The sequence below is a fragment of the Meleagris gallopavo genome, chromosome 3 (assembly GCF_000146605.3).
Source record: "Meleagris gallopavo isolate NT-WF06-2002-E0010 breed Aviagen turkey brand Nicholas breeding stock chromosome 3, Turkey_5.1, whole genome shotgun sequence".
Classification (NCBI taxonomy): domain Eukaryota; kingdom Metazoa; phylum Chordata; class Aves; order Galliformes; family Phasianidae; genus Meleagris; species Meleagris gallopavo.
Genome location: NC_015013.2, coordinates 48763987 through 48788252, shown reverse-complemented (window position 1 = coordinate 48788252; position 24266 = coordinate 48763987). Strand labels below are relative to the sequence as shown.

Here is a 24266-nt window from a genome sequence, read left to right as displayed (position 1 = left end):
TAAACATCAACTCGCCCCACATAAGTGGTATTTATGCATAGACAAGTGATACTTATGGGCGCATGGCTTCTCTTGGGATTTAACCCCTTCTTTGTAGTGGAAATGGCTCTATTTTAGTTCAGATCAAATGTTTCTTTCCTTGGGAATCTCAAGTTTCAGAAATTGTGTATTGTTAGACCTATGCTGGTGGTCAGAATGGGTCTGGATGAATCTCTTTACCTACCTCAGTGCATTTAAAAGTTCATCAATGCTCCTCCTGCTTCATCAGCTGCACTGCAGCACTGAAGATACTGGTGGCAGGCACACCTTGCTGGAGTATTTTCTCTTCTCTCTAGAGCTTCAAAATTTCCATTTGGCTTCCTACTTTGAACTTATGAAAAACTATAATCATGTGGTTTCCAGCTACCTCATTCACTCAGGATAAGTGCGACCACTGATTTCTGAATATATAGTCGCTTTTGTGTCAGAAGCAGTGTAATTCCTGAAAACATGTTAGAAACATCTCTTAGTTCCAAGATTTCAGATAAAATAATTTAATTTCTTGTGGTTTGTGTTTATTGAAAGGAAGGGAGGGACTCATTAGGGGAAATAATCCATGGTCACATCATCTAATGACGAGCTTCAACTGCAGTTGCTCTTTGTATTTCACCTATGTGGAAAACACAAAGTTGTTCTGTCGGTATAGCTAAGGATTGTATCATAGAATGGCTCTAGATATGTCCCTATAGCAGGTTTAAAACCTTCTTTTAATATATATAGTGGAGGTGGGCAGTGGAGAGGATTGCCCTTACTGTGGGAGCACTGCTCAATCCCACTCATATTACACATTCATCTGTATTGCAGAACAATCTGAGAAGCCTACATAACAGAAGCGTCTTTATTGCCTGCAATAGCAGAGGAGCTGGGGCCTTAATATTTTGAGGCATTGAAAGCATGTTTACTGCTTTCAGATGCTTTGAAATGGCCCAAATATTCTACTGAAATCAGCTCCTGACTATGCAGATTTGGTTTCATGTGTGATTTGGAGCTGGCTGAGCCTCTTCCTCTCCTGGAATGAACATCAGGGAAAAGAATCCTAACCCTGAGGTCTGTGTAGCTGTGAAACAGCCTCCCAGGAGGAGCATTGGGAGCTCTAATTAAAATTGGACTGGGCAAAACACTTGAAATTACACTATAGGCAATAATCCAACGCTGGCAAGGTGGGTGGAGAAAACGCCCTAATGGGTCTTTTCTGTCTTTAAATTCTATGAGTTCTTGTTCTCTTTTATTATACTATTTCACCTTTTTCTTTAATAGCAACATAGTGTCATCGAGAAAGGATTATAAGATGCTATTGTGAGCTGAGTAGGTTGATGTTAAATGTCAAAAGGAAAGGCAACAGTTTCTCTGCAGATTATTTGGATTCACAGTGATTATTTGGAGACAAAAGAAGAGAAACTGCAAGCAAGGGGCATCAGTGCAGTGTTTCTGATCTGTTAGACAGTGGCAAATGCCTGCAATGTATGTGTTTATCATTTTGACATTGTATTTCATATTCTCTGTGTATGAAGAATAACTACATTTCTACCAAACTTAACATAGATGTGGAAAAGTCATTTGCTGTAACTGTACATCACTCAGATTGCCACAGATATTTTCTATCCAAGCGTTTCAGATATCCCCAAAGACTTGGAAAAAAATAAGATCTTTTTACATTTTAATTTATAGGATGTATTTTAACTTAGTATCTAACAAATCTAAATATCTCATCCATTTAGACTTGTATATAATGGCGTTATGGTTTAACAGGAAAGAAAGTTGTCTCAGTACAACAGGACATTGACAAGAAACTGTGCACCTGCACTGAAAGATCACAAGTTTGAAGAAATGGTATAAAAATCAGCCTTTCCTTAGATTTTTCTAGAAGTTTTAGTTATGTGTGAACAAGCTTCATTTGTTCACTCTACTCACGTTCCCTCCTCCCCATGCCCCTTTCCACACGACGTACTATTTCACCACTTCTCAATACAGAGCTTCCTAGAGAAGTCTTATATCAGTGGCACCCAGCTCAGTGATGAAGCATCAGACTGAAGCTCTGGAAACCACGCTGATGCTGTGAAACTGAATTTTGGATTCATCATTACTGCTGCACTTAAGATTTTGCTAGTCTGGCCTTCTCCACCAGCCTTTCTTCCTTCCCCTTCAGCTCTGGAAAATCCAGCATCCTCTTATTAGCTGCAAACAGCTTGAAAAGTATGGTACAGAGTAGGAAGTTTGGAATATAAAGAAGGAAAGAGAAGCAGAAAATCTCGATTAGAAAGTATAATTTAATAGAACGCGTATTGAACCAAATGTATTGATTAATGTGGAAGATATAGTACTTATATTGATTCAAACCAGAGATTTAGTACTAAAAGCTGTAAGCCAAAAAGCTGGTGCAGATTGCTACAAAAGTCAGTTTAATGCTGTCCTTGAGAATGCCTTCACAAAGAAATTCTTCTAATGTTTGAGGAGTAGGTAGAATGCGGTATATGTCAGTTTGATCCCAGAGGGTTTTATTTTGTACTCTAATAGCTGTTACGAGCCTACATTATATCCAAGGAGTAATTTTCCTTAGGGGTGCCCAGCTCGCTTTGTGTCAATATTCTAGCATTTTAAGTCACGTACAGTATATGCTTCTGGGAACAGTGCAGGAGCCAGCCAGACTCATAATGGTCTGCATTCATTAATAAAGGCAGAAGCTTCTGTCCCTCCATTGCCCACTACAGGGATGCCTCCCTGGTCTTCGGGGACCCGTACAGACACATTTAAAGAAAGCTTTATTTTGAGTGGGCAGGAGATGAAATGCAGGACTTGCAGGCATTTCCTAAGTCAGCTTTATGCCCGAGCACAGGGGTGACCTTAATGGGTCAGAGAAGAATGCAGGTCAAAAGACTTATTATCCAGCCTGTTGGAAACCAATTGCTATTGTTAAAAAAAAAATAATGTTGTGCTTAAAGGCTGAGAGTAATGTAGAGTTCTGTTTTACAACCTGCTACTGTATTGCAGTGCAAGGGGGTTGGGGATTTTTTGTTGTATTTTGTTCTTGAATGCTAAAAAATACAATATGATCCATAATGTACACAGATAAAGGATTCCAGATAAGTGATAACACGTAGGGTACCATAATTACTTAATCAGTGATGATTGATTACTCATGTTTGTGTTCTTGAACTAAGGAAAAATAACATGCTGCTTTGGTACTGTTACCATCTGTTGAAATAAAGCATCCACATTTAATTTTATATTTCTGCACTTGTACCCTCTTTGCATTGTTTGTTGGGTCCAGCAATGTCTTGCTTCATCTTGTCCTAAGAGCACAAGTCTCATTATACTGAATTCAAATACAGTTCACACTGAAGATACTAATGGTATAGTGAGTCTGTGGTTATCTGTGGGTATTTTTTTCTTTGCTAATTTTGATGCTGTGGGTGGTAACGTTCTGCCAGCTAATACATCTCATGTTCTTTCTGGAACACAAAGATGTGCACCTAACAACAAAAGTACTGCCTCTTTTGTCTTGAACATTTCTGCAAAGAAACCTTTTACTTTTTCTTTTTCTTTTTTTTTTTTCAGAGAAAATAATTCTAGACAGTGTTATAATGAAATCTGTGTATCTTTTCTAGCTCCTTAACACTAACAACAGGGATATTTAAAGGATTTTCATCCAAAGCAGTTGTGGCATACAATATAGCAGCTCACATAGCAGTTATTATTCTGGATTCTAATGAATAGATACAGGAACAGGACAGATGCAATTAAAGATTTTATTTTGACTGAGAAATACTTTGAATTTAGGTTCTACCTGCTTTCCAAATAACACCAAGACAGAGAAGCAGTGAAGGTGAGAGGATTCCTGGCTGGGCTGGTGCCTGATGCAGGAACGCAGAGACCTTCTGCCTCACTGGTCCTCCATTTTGTGCACGCAAAGCTTGCATTTCTATTTGCAATCACAGTTCTTGTGAAATCGTAGCTCTTGGAAGTGCTAACATAGCTGTTCCTGAGGTCCAGAAAGGATTATGTTAATAAATAATATTTTCTCTTTCCATTGCTTGAGCAGAAAACCAAAACTTCTGCTTCACAGCAAAGGGAGACTATCTTGTAATTAAACAGATGCGCTTATGCACAATGAAATTTGGGTTATATGGAGAAGGGGAGTGTGTGATACCTTCTGTGTTTAGTTAAATGACTTCTCTTTGCAAGTAGATACGCTAATTCCTCTGCACTCAGGCAAGCTATTTTGAAGTTTCTGGTGGAGGCACGTTCCAAGCTCACAGCATACACTTAGAGAAGGGGCAGCGTGCACACAGAGCCACACAGGGGATCTCGCTGCCACTCCTTGCTCTCTTGGGTGCCCACGCTGCCGTGTCCCCGCTACGTCCCTGCCAGCAGGAGCTCCGTATTCTGCCTTCCCCACCCGCTGCCAGGCAGGCAGGAGCTCACCACTGTGAGGAAGAGCGAGCGCCGCAGCCGAGATCTGCTGTGCGGATAATGGAGGAGGATTTTGTGCCCTAAATTTTTAAACACAACACCCCTCGTAAAAACAACAGCAGTTCATAACTGGGATTAATGTTTGCAATTTTCAGTCACTTAGACGTGGGGTCTCCAATAGATGGCTTTTGGTAGAGTGGAATATGGCTCTCGGTGGGATTACAGAATTTTCTTCCTTTTCTTATCTCTCTCCTCCCATCCTTCGCCCGCTCGTCTTGTCAATGTTATGCTTCTGAAGTGCTTCTACTTTGTATTTTTTTGCTACTTAGCCAAATAGGTATTTCTCCCTTGTCCCTCACATATGGGGAGCCTTAATTACTTTGGAAAGCGTATTGTGTTTTGACTGTTTACAGTAAGCAGACTTGCCTTTTTAAGGCCCGAGCTGCTCAAAGCGTTTCCTGATGTTTGAATCCTGCCCTGTCTTGTTTTGCTCTACAGTGCTTATTTTCTTCTGTTGCTTCTTCAGTGTATCAAGAAAATCCTGATTTAAACCAGGGCGTGGGAGCCACGACACTGAGATGAGGGGCAAGTCTGTCCCTATACTGGGCTTTAGTTTATCACATTTAGGCCTTTTTATATTTTAATGAAAAATATCACTGCAGCCAGAGTTCTACCTACACTACTAAAACGCCTTTTGGCTGTTTCACGTGCAACTGTTCATCCGGCCCCGCTCTGATCCTGCGCTGTCCAGTCAGTGGAAAGAAAGAAAAATGGAAACGACTGACATGCTTACTCTCAGCAGACTGGAAACGAAAGGCACCCCCAAACATCACCTTGCAATGTAACAACTGGCATATGACTTCACCTACTCAGGAGCAAAAGAGAAATCAGCATTCAGGCTGCCACCCCATATTTAACCTGTCCCATGGTTTCTATGTACTGCAGGGTCTCCAATAAGCTCATGGTGTTATGCTGTAAGTTCTGCAATAAATGGGCACAACAGGATGACTAAAGGGCCGTCTGTCAGGCTTAACTCTTAATTTCCTTGCTTTTGTGGTTTCAAGTCAGAGCCCATTACCTGAGACCAACTGACGTTCTAGTCTGCAGTGTATTGTTACTGTTTTGCAGCATTCTGAAATGACTTTATGGGAAGGATAAGAAGCTAGATGAAATTGAGCAGTAGAGTGTATTTGTTTAACACTCTCTGGCCTTGGACGGTCTGGAATGCCTGCCATCAGCATTAAATCATTCTATATTCACATCTGGAAATTGCATCTCTGAGTGTCACTGGGTCATTTTCCTTTAATCTCCAGAATGGCACTACATTAAAAATTCCTCAGTCTTACTGTAAGATCCTTTGCTTGCCAAATGTCCCATGAACTATTGTTTGTGTGCGTGCACAGTTTTAGGCAGAGAGAAAGGAAAAGTCAGGGGGAGTGATCAGAGCGGCCTGCAATCATGTTGCATTTCACATTTATTTTGCCAAGGCTGCCTTTATGGCTCTTTCCATGGGTGGCTCTGGAGGGTATGCTCTAGTAGATAGATGATCTCTTCACGGAGAATTCTGACAGTATTTGGGGAACAGGTTCACCCGGAAGAATCCAAAGGAGGTTGGAAGACAGATTGGGCTGATAAAGCAGAGTGAGGGGCCAGACTATGGGATGTGACACTATGGGATGTGACACCCTTCCCCTTTGAGTCACTGGCCCACTGGCCTGGATTAAAAACGTGCAAAGTTCATCACTAGTCAGTAGCATTGCTGTGAAGTAGCATTCGCAGACTTTGTTCTTCTGTGAATCCAGTTTATATTGGAGCAGACTTAACATACACTGGATTGGTTCCTTGCTCTTATCTCAGTGTTTGCGTAGGACCTGAGCCAATGCAGGCACTGAAATTGCATCTCAATCCCTAGAAGAGGGCAACTCGATTAGGGCAGGAGCATGAAAGTTGTGTTTGCTGCCACATTTGTTCATTGCTAATAGAGGAAAGGAGAACTTCAGGCTCCAAAGCCCATGTCATGCTACCTCATATAAAGCACTGCATTCAGTTGAGGAAAAATATCTGTGGGTTCTGGTGGCTGATAGAAGGGCTGTGGCAACCCTCTTGTTTTCTCATCAGTCTTTGAGCTCCCTTCTAGGCACAAAATGGTGCTTACACTCTTTGTGGAATATATTGTGCTATGCTATTTAAGTGGGAAATAGGTTTTAATGTAATAAAACTTTTGAACTGATGCCACAGTCTAGGAAGCACTGTCCATTTTTTGGCTTATAAGCAGCAAGGACATTTCTGAGAAATGCGTGCATTTCTCATTTGCATAACATATAAACCATCAGCCACGTGTAGGGCAGACACCACAAGCATGGGGCTGGTGGACAGTATCCCTAGAGCAGGGCTGTCCCAACCTACACGAATGCAGTGTGTTGCCTTTCTGGTGACCTATGGAGAGAAAAGCAGTTGAATCAACTGGGACAAGCTGTTCTCTTTGGTAACGATGCTTTTTCTGTCTGCTTTAAAAAAGGGAGGAGTCAATCATCTTCTCTTTTCAATACATTATTTTGTGTGGTGTTGGTAGAAATGCCTATCCTGTGACTAATCTGTCTCTTTTGTTTTCATTACAGAATCATACGATGACCCAGCATAGCAGTTAGTGCAAGGCCTATCTCTTCTGGAGGATTCTTTGTGGCACAAAAAGGGAACACGTTTTACTCTTTGCACGAAACTTTCATTGTTAATGTATATTATTCAGAAACATTGTATTGTACCATAAAACTTGTATTATCGAAACTGTTGGATGTTCATGTGTTTGAACTTTTGAGCACCGGATAGACTTCCTGTATATAAAGTGTTGCACATGTATTATGTTGTCTGATACTAAAATGGTCTTATAAAGACAAGTGGACTTGGGCCCTATTCAAGAAGGATAAAAATAATAATAATACTGTATGAGGGGAAAAAATATCTGAAGAACAAGTGTCATTTTCAAGGAGGAGGGAGAAAGTAATAGCTATGTTCCAATACAGCTCTGTTTGGCCTTTCTTTTGTTTAAACTTCGGTCTAGAAACCTCTCTCTTTTGGTATACAAACGGATGAATCCAAGACTATTTTTTATTGCTGAAGATTCTTGCAAAAAATCTGAAGACTCTCTCTCTCTCACAGAGCAGGAACCCACCGTTGAATAAGGCCCGTATATATATTTGTAAGCCTTGCGATATGACAGATAGCATTACCATATATGCAATAGTTGTTATGTAGATTGTCAAAGAATTTTTTTTTTTTTCTGGATACCGTTTGAAGCTTTGAGTGTTCAAGACTTTCCTTAATGATTTCACATGGCCAAATTCTTGAATCAGTTGAACTAACCTGTATGTTACTGTTATTAATGTTTACTCTGCGATCTGAACCTGGAGATTACTGGAATTGTTTTCCAAAAGGAAATAAATTCAGTTTACCATTACGTGTGAGCATGCTTGCGTCTTGTCTTTTCCCTTTGAAAGCAGTACCACTGTTATTGCTCCTCTAGTATCGCAAGGCCCACCAAGATCTGGAATCCCATTGTGTCAGGAACTCCGTACTGGTCAGTAGGTCATTTTTCTCATAGCTGGACATTTAACTAAAGGTTCTGGTAGCAGCAAATCTGCAGGCCTACTGCAAAACAGTATGTGCTTTAGGGCAGTGTTTTCTAGTTTGTTTATCTTCTTAGGCAGTTTCAACAATTTCATACCCGTACACTTGACATGTTGGTTGCCAGAAGAGTCACCACATATGTTTAGTTATATTATATCCACAATATTATTTATAGATTTGGGTCTAGCACTGACTACTGGGAGCAACAGCCACTCTGCCAGTAGCACTGCTACCCTCCCGTCCCTCACACTCCTTTCCCAACATGGACATCAGAACCGGGGCTGGCGAATGCAGCAGGATGATGCTCCCTGTCACCATGGCCCTGGGGAGCCACCACCAGACATCACAGCTTGGCTAAGGTCTGACTGCCCGCAGTTCTGAGAAGCAGGAAGGGGATAAAAGCTAACCTTGCCTATTCGTATCACCCACAACACAAGCTCACCAACAAAACAGGAACAAAAAATAAAACATTTTCCAGCTATTTTAATACGTATCCTATTGCTTGAATTGATGGATTCGTCCCATGGAAACCAGTGTTGCTGACATACTGTAGTTAAAGAGCTGCACATCGCAACGGTCCAAATGCCTATTGCTGTCAGGGTAGATATAAAGTGTGATTTCCAGTTTGTTGAATGTCACATTTTGACTGTCCACAGATGGAGGACAGAGAGGAAAAGAGGTAAAATCTGAAAGTCTCAGGTTACCAGATAGTACAAGAAAGAAATAAGTCATGTTTAAAAATCCAGCTTTGAGAATACTGTGCATATTTTGCCAAATACAAAAAAGAAATTCCTGGGTTTCATGTGAAAATCTCATTTGTGCTGACAAAAGGATAAATACAGGCATGAGTACACAGGGCTCATAAAATGCCAGTTCTATTTATAAGTCAGAAAGTGTTCCCATTCTTATTCTCATTAATATATTACTCATCTCAGCCAAATTGAATGTGATGATGTGTTCTTTATTTTTGACAGACACCTTAAAGGATATAAGACATTTCAGCCTTCATGTGTGAAAGTGTGACATATTGGTTAAGACTGAAAATAACATGCTTCTAGTAGAGTTCAAGTATATAAGAAATATTACACCCTACTGTTTTTGTAAATGCCAGAGTGCCACTGAGTTGAGACAGATGGTAGCTGGGAAAGATGCAATCTTATAATCAAAAGCTAAAATATGTCAAAAATATGTTAGCAAGCAAAACATAGCATATTACTAGTGTCTCATGTCATGACAGCTTGCAAAACACGCAAAGATGTTGAATTTCTAGATATGTAAATAAAGTAACAGTAAACAGAGCAGCAGCAAATGTGATGAAGACTTTATGCATCGATTGTTTCTGCGGTGCAGCGCAGGGGAAGAGAAGGGTCTTGCGGCCGCAGGCAGCCCCAAATGGCTTCTAAGAGCTGGCTGCTAGTATCAAGTGCTGGAATCCTCTTACCTTTCTGAAGGAACAGGTTTCTCAATGATACCTAAATAGCTGTTTAAATAGATTATTGAAGACATCTAAACTTCCCAATGAGAACCGAGCGTTCCATGGGGAATGACGAGAGCATTTAGAAAAAACAACATGGGGGCAGATCATCTTGCCTATGGAAGAACAGACACAGCTCCATGTCTGTGTACCTGTGCATTTCACCTAGGGCATGCCTTTCTCGGTCCTGGTTCAGCAAAATCTAAAAGGAGCTCCTCTTAATACCCTTAACACTATGTGAAAGGATAAATCTATTCAAGGAGCTGCATGGACAGATTGATGCACAGGGTATTCTTTTCCCTCTGAGACTGGCTGTATTCCCAAGATTTCAAATGGGCATGAGTTTTACCGTAAGTGATGTTTTAATATAATGATAAGTCTTTTGGCCTGTTTGCCACTCCTGCATTTCGGAAACATAACAGACTTAAAGAAAGTATAAAAATGGGACGTGTATTGCAGAAGTGACGCAATCCACACAGACGATATCTGAGCACAGGATTTATGAGGGAACGTGCTGATTCTTTATTTGAACAAAAGATTAATTGGGACAACCGGTTATCAGCTCCCCAAAATAAGAGCTTTGACCAGCACTAAGGATTTCATAGCTGCTTGCCTCGCTTGGATTTCCCAGAACACTAAAGGTGCTTCAGCTCCCAGGGAGGCTATCACAACTTCTTCATCTCACTCCTAGTACAGTGCTTTCATTGCTTTCCCTGACTTAGGAGTCATGTTGCTAACCTTAGTTAGAAACCCCCCAAAAAAGGATAGTTTGAAGGCTCTGCCTATGACACCTTGTAGTTTTCATGTCCTCGATAGTGTGTAGAAGAGACAGATCTCTCTCCACTTCTCAATGACCAGACTTTTGTTAGTAATTCTGGCATGCCCACTCACTTTGTTTCATTACCACTGTCCTCAGCACACACACACAAAAAAGACATCCCTTCCGTACCAACATATGGCACCTTCTATTTATAACAAGATTAACAATTCATTCACACCTTGATTGAATCCTGCTTTATTGAGATGTCACAACAGATTCTCACAGCCTGCAAAGGGAAAGACTTACAAATGCTAATATTGTGACAAGTAGGACACATAAAAGTAAATGAATTATAATTGGCGACAATTAAAAATAGCTGAGTGTGAAAACAGAATATTGTGCTGCTGTTACAGCTGTGATGAGATGAGGCAAAGTGAAGGGCTCCGTAGGGCTGGACCATCCCTGGATTTGGAAATGTTACCTCGATTCCTGCTTAATGTGTTCAGTCATACACTGATGCTCAATTAATGCTGCACGCTCTTTACATCTTAGTGGGCAATGTGCCATTCTCCTTAAAGTATTTGCTTCAGTGCTCTGTAGCAGCACGAAAATAAACAAGATCAGACCTTTTTTACCACCTCTATTTAATGCATCCTTTTCCCCTCCCCATGTTGCTTCCCTTGTTTGTATGCGGAAGATTCCTTTAATTATTATGATCGTTGTTGCTGTTGTTAGTAGTCGCAGTGAGCTGTGAGCACTGCAGTAATGCAGTCCCCCAGGAGCAGAGGGGTCCCCGGCCACCAACCTGTGTGCACAGATCTTCTGCTGTGCGTGGCACACAAAAGCCCGACAAGGTCTCACTCGTGTTTCAGAGCTTGCTTTCCTTTCAGAGCTATTTGTTATTGTCTCCACCATCACAAGTTTAAAAAAAGGAAAGTTAATTAAATATGGAACAAGACTGAGCAACATCTTTTAAACCATCATGTCATTAGAATTGGATCCCTCTGAGAGCTGCTTAAAAGGGTTTGGAGAACAATGACTGTTCAATCAGATATTTATGGGCATAGTTATGTAAACACACTCTTTATTGTCTATGTATATTTAATATAATTATCAGTTTTGTACTTGGACTCTCAGGAGACCCAACAAATCACAGTGTTGCTTTGAAAATGTCAGCAGAAAAGACAATTATGTTGCGAGCAAATATTCATAAATTATATTAAAAAGTCCTGTGAAAACGTACCCTGTGTTGCAGAACTGCTTTTGCACGAGTAGAATCCCGTCTGCCTTTACTTGATTTAAACTCTTCTTGGTGATAGCATGTGGCTTGAAACAAACCTTTAGCACTGCAGAACATTCCATTCTGGACTAGTGGGACATTGTAAGTTGTAGACAAATTAAAAGGGCTTCATTTTGTCATTAATATGCTCAGATCTTTTTAGGAGTTTCTAATAGGGCTTATTGAAATCAGAGGCAAAAGCTGTAAGCACACCACTGGTTCCGTCCTACATCACTTACTGTACACTCTTCTGTTCTGAAATGACTCCTGACAATTCGCCATGCTTTTTCCTTCTTTCGCTCATTATGTATTAGAAAAAGAAAAAAAATTGAAGAACTGTGACGGCGTTCGGTAAATTAAATGTGTCGTGCTTATGCTAAACCAAAATGTGTGCTGGAGTTTGATAAACACCTAGTAAGTGCCTGCAAATCATCTCCACTGCAAGATATACAATCAGCATATCAACATCTTAATTAGCAGCTAATGACATTTGAATGGGAAGGTTAATGGTAAGCACACAAATGCGGTTTATTAAAGGGTAAAATAAATACATTGAGACGTTTCAATCTGTATTTATTTTTAAGTGCAAAATGGCTGGGTTTTGTGGCAAGCAATCATTTGTAACAGTAGTATCCCAATCCCTAACTGCAATTTGGAAAAAAAAATTTCCAAGAACAAAGTGCCTTTCCTGGCGCATCTGATCCTAGCAATCAATGAGGAAATTGCACTTGTTGGGCAAAGAGAAGACAAAATTCTGTGGTTCTTTTTACAAGGAAAATGCCTATGCACCTGTCTTTTGAGCACACCTCTAGATATCAAGTAGGCATAGGATTGTATGGGCTGCTTCCTGATGCTTCTCTCAGTCACTATTTTCTAAGCATATTTTGAAGAATCTGTAACAGGAACAATACTCTTAACTTTGTCAGTGGGCTGGATTCCCACCATACAATTTACAAAATCATTGCCTTTGCATGGACTGTGGGAAATGATGTACAAAGATTTGCCCTGTGATTTGAAATGTAAAACAGTTCCAAGATGATAACAATTTTAAATGTTCTGGCCATACAGACTGCATTGTTGCTTACACCCAATCCTGGTGGAAGTCCCCAGTCAGTCTCATGATCTCCTCTTGTTTTTGTGCCTTTTCTAAATGTTTGATCTCACTCAGCCTTCTTCCTCCTTATGTATGGAGCAAATGATATATTTGTTCAGAAAAGTGGCTGAAAGTTCAGTAATAAAATGAGGCCACAATGTTGAACCAACCACTTTGGCAAAATCAAGTCATGCAGATGCTGTACAGCAGCACCTTCACAAGATGAGGTGTGCTCTTCTGTATAAATAAGGGACAGGGCAAGTGGAAGCACAACTATTTTTGCAGCAAATGAGATCTAGAGGATCTGAAAGTCAAAAGACCTGATAGGATATTTTTATTTCAGGGAAATATGCTTCTTTTTGAGTCATTCTACCTTTTCGTAGGAGGGAATGATTAGATTTCTCCTTGTTTCTTCACTGCCATTCTTTCTTTCCCCTCATTACTCTCTATTCTTCAATTGTTTAATGATTGACAGAGGACAGTTATGATTTTCTTAATTACATTTGTGAACCTGCATTTGACTTGGTGTCTAGGCCACTGTTCTTGATGAACTTAAGATTTCATGTTGATACTTTCATCCTTTGACATATTTTATTTCCGCCCATCTTCACTGTTTGGCTTAATTCGATTTTCTGACATGAAATGAAAGATCATATTTTTTATTAGGTGTTAGCTTCTGGTGAGTCCTTTGTAAATCTTCCAACCTTATTCGCAACTTTCCCCCATCAATAGTTGATATTTTTTTTCTTACTTCTGCCTCTCCTCTCATGGTAATAACCTATGAAGCTGTCCCCAGAGTCTTTTTCTCTTCTCCTTTTTCCTTCAGCACCTCTTACTTCTCTGACAACATTAGGGGGATTAGATGGGGTTTTAGAGCTTCTCTCATCAGTGCCCTGTTGTTATACTATGTGTTGCTTTGGTATTCCCAGGCCGTGGCTGTGGCATTGTCAGAAGAATGACTGCCCAAAAATGACAGCTCATGTTTTTAATGTTGTTCTGGGAGGAAGTCTGAAGTAAAGTCTTGACTTATCATCAACCAAAGTCAGTCTTTTAGCCTGTTTACAGATCATTGGACTTTTAAATCCTAAGAGCCTCTCCTCTCAATGATAACATGTTTTCAAAATCTTTCAACACTTCCTTAATTGCAAAAATTTGCAAATAAACGAAACATCCATGCCTCACTGTCTGCCAGTCGCTCCCTTGGTCAGGCTCCTTCAATCTGCTGTCTCCTCATGTTCTCTCCTCAGACATTCAAGGGGAATGGAGGAGAAGATTAAAGGGTTATCCAGAGGTTATTCAACTGTTTGTTCATTAGATTTCTGGCTCACTTGGTTGTTCAAAGAAGCGCCTGAACATATGAATGATGTTGTAATATTACCCATCTTTATTTAACGCACATATTTTCTCTGGGCTGGCTTCTGTCAGACTTAGGAAGGTAGGAGACAATCTGAAAGTCTTCAGACCTTTTCTCAGGGAGTGATTGCTAATTATCATTCTCTCCTGAATTTCAGCATAGGGAGGAAGTGCAGCTTCAAAAGCCTGAGAGGTATGTATCAGTGCACTCAGTGTATACCACCACAAGTCTAATCATGTTTTTTTTTTCCTTCTAGATGATATTTGATGTATTTAGTGTTACTAAGCAAGAGATTTGGTTGAGGATAGATATGCTTGTGCTAATATATCTGTGACAACACATGCTCAAACTGTCTTTCCTTTTACTCGCAATGAGATACTCAGTGTCTTGGTATAGAAATTGCCTTTCTGCTGTTACCAAATTTGATCTGAGATAGATAGCCTAAACATTTATCTAAGAAATGTATTGTCTCTGAGCGTGTTCGGGTGATGTTATTTGCTTTTCTTAGTGTAAGCCAGGAGTTGGTGGCATGCATTTCTTCTGCACTGTAGACAAACTCCTGCACAAAAAGTCACACAACTTTGCATTATTTTTGTTGTTGTCCTGGTCCTGGTAATTCTCTTTTTCAAAGATATGTCCACTGTCTGAATGCTTTCAACTGAGGCACTTTATTTTGAGGTTCACCTCACACAGGGACCTGCCAGCAACATCGATCAGCAGCAGGTAAGTAGAGAAAAGTGTAAGGTTAGGGCAGTGCTACAGTAACTTTTTACTGTAGTTTCCAGGCCTTGAATTTCTTGCCCCAGAACTTCTATTGCCAAAAAGTGACAGCTTTGAACAACTTTTTCTTTATTCATCAAATTTGGTTCTTGCACCTTTATAGATGCCTAGCACACACAAGTTTTCTTTCTTAGCTACACTTTGCATGAAGAAATTCTTCTTTTTGTTTCTTTTGAGCCTGTTTCACTTAGCCCCATAGCAGAAAATGCATGACCTGCTTTTTCACTCTTTCAGGCCCTCACTGCAGACCTCTGCCAGGGCCATCTCCTTTCACTCCCATGGTCTTTCTCATGCTCCTTGATAAGTGAAAGAATTCACTTCTGGGCAGCACAGAGCATTCTTCCCACCAAAATCCAACAGCCCACCCATGTTATACAGTGGGCGTAAGGGGAGGATGAATCTCTCTTTGGTTTAAAAGGTGATGCTACATCTACGAGGTAAGACACAGCACAGTTCTATGCAGAAATGCTGTGTAGGACCTCCAAAGCCATACAACTGGGTTAGTACAGCCACTTTCAAGGGCTAATTAACTGAGAACTTATTAATAGCATAATACTACCCTGACACAACGATCCAGATCTTGATGTCTAGCTTCAAGCTTGGGGATCTCTTCAAAGTGTGGCATTCAGAATGGCAATGTCCTTAGGTTTTACCTTGGGGTAGTCCAAAAACAGTAGCTGGAAACTGGAAGGTTGATTGACTGTACATATGTAGCACTTTTAGCTATGAGCAACTCTCCTGAAGATATTGGAGTTATAGTGATAATGTACCAGTACAATGTAGCAGAAAATATTGAATTTCTTTTCTTTTTTGTTTCCTTTTCATGCACCACTAAAACATATCCCAGCTAAGCTCAGTCTCCTCTGCCTGCTCCTTGCCTATTTACCCTCCATTTCTATTCTATTCTATTCCATTTCTATTTCTAGGATCAACCTCTCTCACCCAGAGCCTCCATGTCTTTCATAAGTAGCAGTCCCCTTTACTAGACATACCCAGGGTAATGTGAAGTTATGACCAAATGTGCTTTTCTAGCTTCAACTTATATCTGTATTTATTTTCCCAGCCACCTCTCCCAATGTGATCACCCTTCCGGATTTATTTATGTGCCCAAAGAGCACACGCACATGCACAGAAACAATTTGCCAAACTAGGACATAAGATGGAACATCACAGTAGTTTGTGGTGCTTGAGAACAAGGGGCACCTGAGTGCAGTACAGTGCACCCCCAGGATGCATCTTCCCTGAGCTGAGATGTTATATATTTAAACAATTTGAAGTTAATTAAGAGTATTGGCTTGGAACTAAATCAGGAACCTCACACATCTGTGCTCACTTCCTAAAGAAGAGGCAGTTTGAAGAATGCCTGAAGCTAAACACATTATTTTGTACCTTGCTAAAAAGTTGGATTTTTTCTTCCTCTTTTAACCTACATTGCTAGATGCCTATGAACATCTTTTTAAAATGCGGGGTGATTTTTTAACTGATAATGAAATTTATTATTTTGTATGCAGTTTAACTTCATCCTAACATCAGACTGCATAATTTAAAATGAGTTTTCTTCATATACATAACATCATAACATTGCAAGACTCCAAGTCTCTAGCGTATTTAAATGCCTGTTGGTGAAGGTTCGCTTTAGATCCAAATCTCCAGCGTCCCAAGCATACTTCTTGAGCCTCATGATAGCTACAACTAGTTTCAATGGAATCTTCTCCAGCAGGCAAGTAGGGTTTTGCTTACCCTATTTTAAATCAGATAGGTTATGATTTTTATGTCTGCTAAGAAAATGGCTTTGATCACACCTTTTCATGCCACTTTCACCTAAGCACTTTCAGATGTTGCCAGCCCCCAAAGATTTGTTCAAAGGTCTTAAAGAAAAGGGAAAAAATTGCAACATCAGGTTTTCAGACATTCGATTGTCAGCTTTGATTTGTGATATACACTTGACATATTCATTATGGGCCACTTTATTTTTCTCGCTAAAATGATTAACATTTTTTTTTCTTTTCTTAGTTTGTGGAGGCATAAGTGCTATAGCACAGTGCTAATATTTCCGTGAAGGAACATCGCGCTAACAGGTTTGACACAGACAAAAGGAGGTACTTCTCCATCCAAAATCTAGCTGTGCTGTGAAGATCCTTGCCACAAAAAAAAAACTAAACAGTCAACAGATTGAAAAAAAATCCTTGGGAAAATTCATGGAACATAATGACCAAGTATTCAATCTGAATGGACCACACTGCACGAAGTTGACCCAGGAGCTCAGAGTTCTGCAGGTGACAGAGGCCAGCACTCACCAATGAGCTCAGACAGGCTGCACACACAGACCTTTTGTCTGGCCAAGTTCTCGTGCTCTTCTGGTTCTAGGATAATGCAAGTACAGCTTGTAGCTTAATCCAGGCAACTGATGGTGAGTTGGGAAAGTAGATTGAATCACAAGAGCTTGATGATCCTTATGGGTCTCTTCCAACTGAGGATACCTTATGATTGTATGACAAGATTAAATTTAAAATGAAATAATTAAAGACTTCTTTGTCTGTACTGAAGCAGTATAAGCACAGCTAGTTGACAAATATTTAAGGATATGAGCTCCAAATTGCTTTTGATGTGGAGCAAAGAACAATCTTCACACAGCCAGCAGTGACAGAAGCAAGAAGCTGACAATGGTGAGCTGCTGCTGGGTGAGCAGGAGAAATAAATGATTTTGAACGAGCAGAGCTGGAAGTTACACAAAAATAAGAAACAAACAAGACACAGTGCAAATATCAACAGGGAAGGCTTAATTCAAGCCTTCCTATCTTGCCAAGTGGAAAAAACATTGCTGTAGGTCTGCATTTTGTCAGCACCCACACATCGAAGCTGAAGGAAATAACATTTGCTAGAGGCAGGAGGGAGCTGGGTAAGGAAGGCTGGAAATGCAGGGGATGTGCAACGTATTCCTTTTCCAGCTCATCTCTGCCACAATTCATGCTGAAATTCCTCTTCCACTCTGTCATGCTAATGGCACCTACATCTGCAATGGTAGTGGGGGCTGGAATGGGGTTGCCAGGAGCAGACTCACATTCCAATTGCTTTCTTTCACAGGGGAATCTCTTTGGTAGACATTTATGTTGGGTCTTTCTTTAGAAACCGGTGCTTACTGCATCTCTGAAAAATGGTAACCATTTAGTAGATCTCTTCCACGCTGCAGCTGCCTTGAAATATGATAAGTAATTACAATTAACGAACATTGTGTAAACATCCATATAAACAGATCCACCTAATTCGTAACAGTTGGATCAGGATACGTTCTGTTGTAGACTATCTTCTCTCAAAGATTGGACCAGAAGTAAGAAAAGCCCTGTTCAGCATTGTAACAAAAACTCAGTAGATACTCCTCACACTAGCTTAAAATGTGAGGTGTTGACTTAAATAAGTTTCAGAGAAGCCAAAAAGAAAAGGAGCATTAGATTCTCTGAAACATTCAGGTTTTGGTACCCTGATATTATAATGCCTGGATAATGTGCATAGTAGGCTGAAAGATGTGTAAGGCAGGGATTCCAGCTCAGGTTTCTTCATGTTAGAGCATGGTGACTTCAGGAAAACAACTGCGTATGTAGGTCCATACTACCTATATTGACTTGGATGTGGCAGAGTTGTTCCTTTTGCAAAACCCAGCCTGGGAGGAGTGAGGGTCAGTAGGGTACATCCCACACAGGTATGAGCCCCATCCCTGGAGGCATTCAAGGTCAGGCTGGATGGGGCTCCGAGCAACCCAATGTAGCTGTAGGTGTCCCTCTTCATTGCAGGGTGTTTGGAGTCAATGACCTTTAAGGGTCCTTTCCAACTCAAACATTTCTACGATTCTATGATCCTGCAGCACAGTGAGTTGACACTTTGTCACCAGAGATTGCATTGGCCAAAGGTTGCCCTTCCCACCCTGAAATTGGAAGGCTCAGTGGTGGTGGCTTCTCTCCAGGCAGAGCAGGCAAACCAGTGTGTCCAGCATTGCAGACTCACAGAAGCGAGGGAAAGTTTCTGCATGGGAAGAGCCAGTTTGAGAGAAGACCTTTTTTTCTATGCAGCATGTGAAAAAACAATATATGGATCAGGATGTTTCAATGGCATGAGACTTGAAAAATCATTGAGAATCACCTCTTTGCTTTACTTAAGTCGGTAGTGCTGTTTTATCTTTTCAACCACTTGTTATCAAGTCACTGCCATTAACTATCTTGAATACCTTAGGGACATGTGTGCTTAGGCATTTGCTAGCATTTGGCCATCCATGGCATTTGCTTCTGTGTAAAACATTCATGCAAGCTCGATGATTATAGTAGGTGTTCGCTGCCACCTGTAAACAGAGTATGACATTCTGTGAAAAGGGGAAACCAGCAGATTACTCTGTGAATGTGGATCTAGGCTGAAACATAATTCATTTAGCATGAAAAGCCCTTTCCAGACTTTCTAAGGCTGCAACTACAAATAAATAAAATAGCTAGATGCTGATAGATTGAGCATTGTAGGTATGATGTTCCCATCCCACCTGCTGCTAACAGAGAGCTGTTCATATCCACACAGGAATGGGTATCCCTTGAATGCATGAAGACAAGTTCCTGCTTCCACAACTGCCATCCAGGTGATGCCACTTCTTCATGGTCCCTCCAACCCCCAGAGGGGATGCTACACCAAAAGGGAGAGCCCCAGCAGGAGAATGGCCTTCATCCCACTGAGATGGTGGAATTTTGGGGGGGAGATCTTCATCAGTCTGAGGAAGTGGTTCACAGGCTCATCTCAAATGCACACTTGGAAAGCAGGTGATAAACTTCCATAGGCAGGCTCTTTCACAACACTGATCGTGCAAGAGGGAAACCAATAAGTAGCATCGTACTGAAATCTCCCACTATACATTAAAAATAAGGGACACAAGAGGGAACTGCCTGAGTATTCCTCCCCCAGGCTACAGGTTTAAGATCAAAGCACTCTGAGATGAAAAAATGTGAGATCCTGCCCATCTTGTACTCCTAAGTGCCCACAGATACACAGGAGGCCAGATAGGCAACTGCTTCGGCCGGTAGGGCTGGGATTTCAGGACTGCTCGTGCAAGTGTGTGCCTGGCTTACATTTGGCAATGTTCACACTGGGGACAGGCACAGAGTCAGCCCTGCATCTGTACATGTGAGCATGTGGGCACCTGAGTCAGGGGTGGAGGATCATGCATGCAAAGACTCTGCCCCACACTGCTGTTACCAACCCTGAGCCCCAGCCCTTGAATTTCACAGCCTGGCAAAGCTCAGCTGGCATCCATATCTCTGCAGCTCCCAGAAGGAGAGCCTGAGATTCTGTGCAGCTCGATTAATGTTGCTAATCGCCATGATCTCTTGCTAAAGGGAACAAGGAAACAAATTGAACCCCCAAACAAGCCCTGGTAGATTTCTTCTTTCAAGCAACAGTGCCTGCTCCACAGGACGCAGAGGTTGAGAGGCAGAGCTCGTCTGGTACAAATAGTTGTTCCTTAGTGTCACTGACCTGACCGGGGCTTCAGGAAAGAGTGAGATGTAGTGGTTCCAAAAATAACCTTTAAAAAGTCTCCTGGTATCTGTTAAGAAAGTAAAAGAGAAATGTAGTATACTGTTCCTCCAAAAAATAAAATAAAGTAGAAGCTGAGGAAAGATGAATTTCTTTTTTTTTTTTTTGTTTATTTTTTTGTTATTTTTTGTTATTTTTTTTCTTGTCTTCTTTTCCTTCTTCCACAAGAAAAGAACCTTACTTACCAGCCTCTTGGGTGGTCTTTTACGTATAACAAGGTGGGAATAGATCCCATAGGTAGCCACATCTGAGCTTCTGAGTTGGGAAACCCAGGCTCCGTCTGCAGGTGATACTGAGGAGGCTCATCTTCTCTTTTCTCCCTCATTATTGCATGCTTATTTTCTCTGTAAGGGAATGCTCACTCCTGAAGGAGCTGAAGCCTTTTCCATTCAGGTACTCTACAGGGATGACAAGGAGACAAGAGCTTAACACACCTCTAGATAAGCTATCATATCCCCAAAATCCTACCCCTATTTAATCAGTCTCTACAAGCGCCATGCCTATCCATAGTGATGGCAGTTTTCCTATTTGTTTTATTTGCTACTAGTTGTATGTTAAATGTCTTGTCGTCACAGTACATACATTACAAGGTATGGACATACATTTTTACAAAGCAAGAAGCCATTCTGAGTCTCTAGATGGTTGGAGAAGTCCAAGTTGAGGCAACATTAAAAAGTATTTTGGAAGTGGTATCCATCTGTTTTAAAGGTGGAAGGTACTGTAGCGCTGTAGTAAATTTCTCCCTGCCCAACTGATGATGGCCATAAAGAATACCCATACTGATGAGATCCTGATCACAGAAGGACACTGGCAAACATTTGCTTTTCCAGCTGATGAAGCAGTAACATTTCCCTTTAGAGATCCTACTTCATGCTGCTTATCCTGAATTTCTGTTTGCTTTAAAGAACTGAGTCAGTGGTGTATTTGGTCTGGGCAATCAAGTTTCTCAGGAAATCCGGTACAGTGTTCAGAGAAATGGTTAAAAACCCATGTGTGCAAGGGGAAGGATCAGCCGTCCAAGTGAACTGCTGGTTAAGGTAGCAGCAAGAGAGAGGAAAGAGGGAAATAGAATGTTCTGCCTTCTCCTCCATGTTCTAGCTACAGGTCTATTTGCCCTCAGTTTCTTACTGCTCACATTCTGTGTCGAGCAGCTAACCTGCTTCCTGGGTGATAGACAATGGAAACCGGTCAGAGAAACAGTTGCAATCTGTGACTGACAGATTTTGTTGCCTCTGTGTTGTTTTCCCTAGAAACTGATGTCTGTCAATGAAGGAAAAAAAGAAGGTGGGGGCTCCTGCTCTTGCCTGTATGCAGTTTCCTGGCTAGAGGCCCAGGGAGGCAGTGCTCGTGGCCCAGCCGCAGCCCTCCATGTCTTGTCCCCCAGGTCAGACGTGGCCACAGTGCTTCCTACGTTCCTTTTGTTTCCACACTCATTTCCTGGCCTGCAATGCTCTGCTCTGCAGGGACATTGCACATATCAAAAGTACAGGGTGAAGTTGTCTAGAAATGGAGACAGGTTGTTTTTGGCAGGAGGCCCTTGAGCCAGAAACATTTTACCAGAAGAAATATGGTCGATATTTATGGAAAGTAGGATTCGACTTTCAATGGGGCTTATGTTCATAAGTCACTTAAGGCCTTTCTGAAAATCCCACCAATAATTCTTAAATTAAACAAGTCAGCAATTCCATGCAAGCTGAAAAACGAAGCACTGTGTCCCACTCATGGATCTGAGCTCAGCAACTGAAGAGCCAAAGAAACCCTCAGAGGTTTGGTATGATCACGTGGAGTGCTCGTGCATTTTTATATGTGCAGTATGTGACATGCATCACTCAAAAGAGCCTAAAGAGCCATTACATTCCAGCAAGTACTGGAAAGACCTTGGCAAAATGTATCATCTGGCCTCTTGTACTCACAATGCAAGATTTAATGACCACTGATTCATATTCAGTCTGGATCGCAATAATTTTCAGAGTATGTCTGGAGTGATAAAGGGTTCTGCCATTAGAAATATATCTTCACAAGACGTGGTCGCAATCCTGGCCGGTTTCTGTTTTCAGCCGATGGTACAAAATATCCTGTCAGAGTGGATGAAATTTGCTTTGGATATTTTTGCCGGATGTTACATCGAGTCCAGAGAATCCCATGCCAAGCCAGCTCCAGCCAGTTACTAAAATGAACTATTCAGACCGTCACAGACATGAAAGGCAGCAAAGGAGGCTGGGGACTGGCTGCCTGGGGATCAGCTCTGCCTCAAAGGACCTGGGGTACTGGTAGATTCACTGTGTGAATCCACAGGGCACACTGATAGACAGTAAGGCCAGCAGCATCTTGGGCATTGCCAACAGGAGTGCAGTAACGCTCTCAGTGAAAGCAGTTGCTCCTGCTCAGCACTTGTTGGACAACATCTGAAAGACAGAGCACAGTTTTGACCTTTCACTACAGGAGAAGTGGTGAAATGGAGTGAGTTCAGTTAATACTATCGGGATAGTTGGAGATGGAGAACTGCTTTAAGGAAAAGCTGCAGGACTGGGGCTGCTTCAGCCTAGAGACAACTCAGCTTTGGTGGCATGTAACAGGTACCATCATACCCTGAGCAACTGCTACTGCCCCATGGCAATCAGGAGCATTATCATCTGCAATCAGACACGTCCCTGAAAACCCAATCCAGAGTCACCTACACTGTAATATTTAGTTGGGTAAATTTTAGGAAAGTTGTCACTGATTGCTTAGCTCAAGAGTAGAGCTGCTCCTCTCCTTGAGAAATAGAAAGTAGAAGGGAAAGTGAATGAAATGGATGCATGCAATAATTACCACTGGTAAAAGGACTTCTTAGCTCCTTCTGTGTATGAGCTAGGAGAGCATGAAAAGCTTTGAAAGGTCTCGTGTGCTTTGAGAACACCTCTGATGGCAAACATATTTAAGGCTGTTGTTCCATCAGAACACAAAGACAGGTAATGTGGAAGTTAGCATAACAATCTGCAGCTCTGAAGAGGTCAGAAAAACTTTCTTCAGCTCTTCAAATTACCAATGGTGGTCAAATACTTGCTAGATGTAGCAAACAATGAACAGAAATGGATTTTGAGTAGAGAGCTGATGGACATAAATTGGTATTTGTAGCTGTATAACGGTGCTCTCCAGTGGTAATGGTACTCTTTCACTTGTATGAGTCAAACTCTGCATTACTAAGGAAGAGCAAACCCACCTGAAGAACATGAGTGACATTGGTAATCTTGGCAAGAGCTGGATGGATAAGTAGACTTATGACTATGGAACTAAGATCTAAACCAGCAAAAGTCTGAGAATATTTAAAAATGACTTTATTCCTTTGAAACTGAGACACAAAAGCCTTCAAATTAGACGGTTAATTCTTGGAGAAAAGACAGAAACTATACAGGAAATGGCTTTTCTGATAGTATATTTAATCTTCCTGAGGAACTTCCACACAACAACAACAACAAAACAAATACAATACATATTGTAAGAGCTCAGAATGCAAATAACCAAAGAACAGACCAAAAAAACCCAAACACATTAAACAAAAACTTGTCTGATGTGATGATTGTCCTCCTCAGCTTTCATATCTCATAAGAAGAGGCTGAGGGAGCTGGGAGTGTTCAGTCTGGAGAAGAGGAAGTTCAGGGGAGAACTTATCACTCTCCACAACTATCTGAAAGGAGGTGAAGTGGGAGTTGGACTCTTCTCCTGCATAAATAGAGATAGAATGAGAGGGAATGCCCTGAAGCTGTGCTAGAGGAGGCTCAGGTTGGATATTAGGAAAAAATTCTTCTCTGAAAGAGTAGTCAGGCATTTGTACGGATTGCCCAGGGAGTCAGTGGAGTCACTGTCCCTGGAGATGTTCTAGAAACATTTAGATGTTGTACTGAGGGA

The 24266-nt window shown here is 41.2% G+C and overlaps 1 protein-coding gene across 1 annotated transcript in view; it reads left to right on the top strand.

Annotated features, from left to right (window-relative positions):
* ZNF521 (zinc finger protein 521) overlaps window positions 1–7903 on the top strand; it is a 217540-nt gene extending 209637 nt beyond the window's left edge. Inside the window, exon 8 of the mRNA XM_031552839.1 lies at window positions 7068–7903. Coding sequence (XP_031408699.1) covers window positions 7068–7097 — 30 coding nt within the window. The 3' untranslated portion in view covers window positions 7098–7903. The remainder of the gene's footprint in view (window positions 1–7067) is intronic.
* Window positions 7904–24266: the final 16363 nt, after the last annotated feature.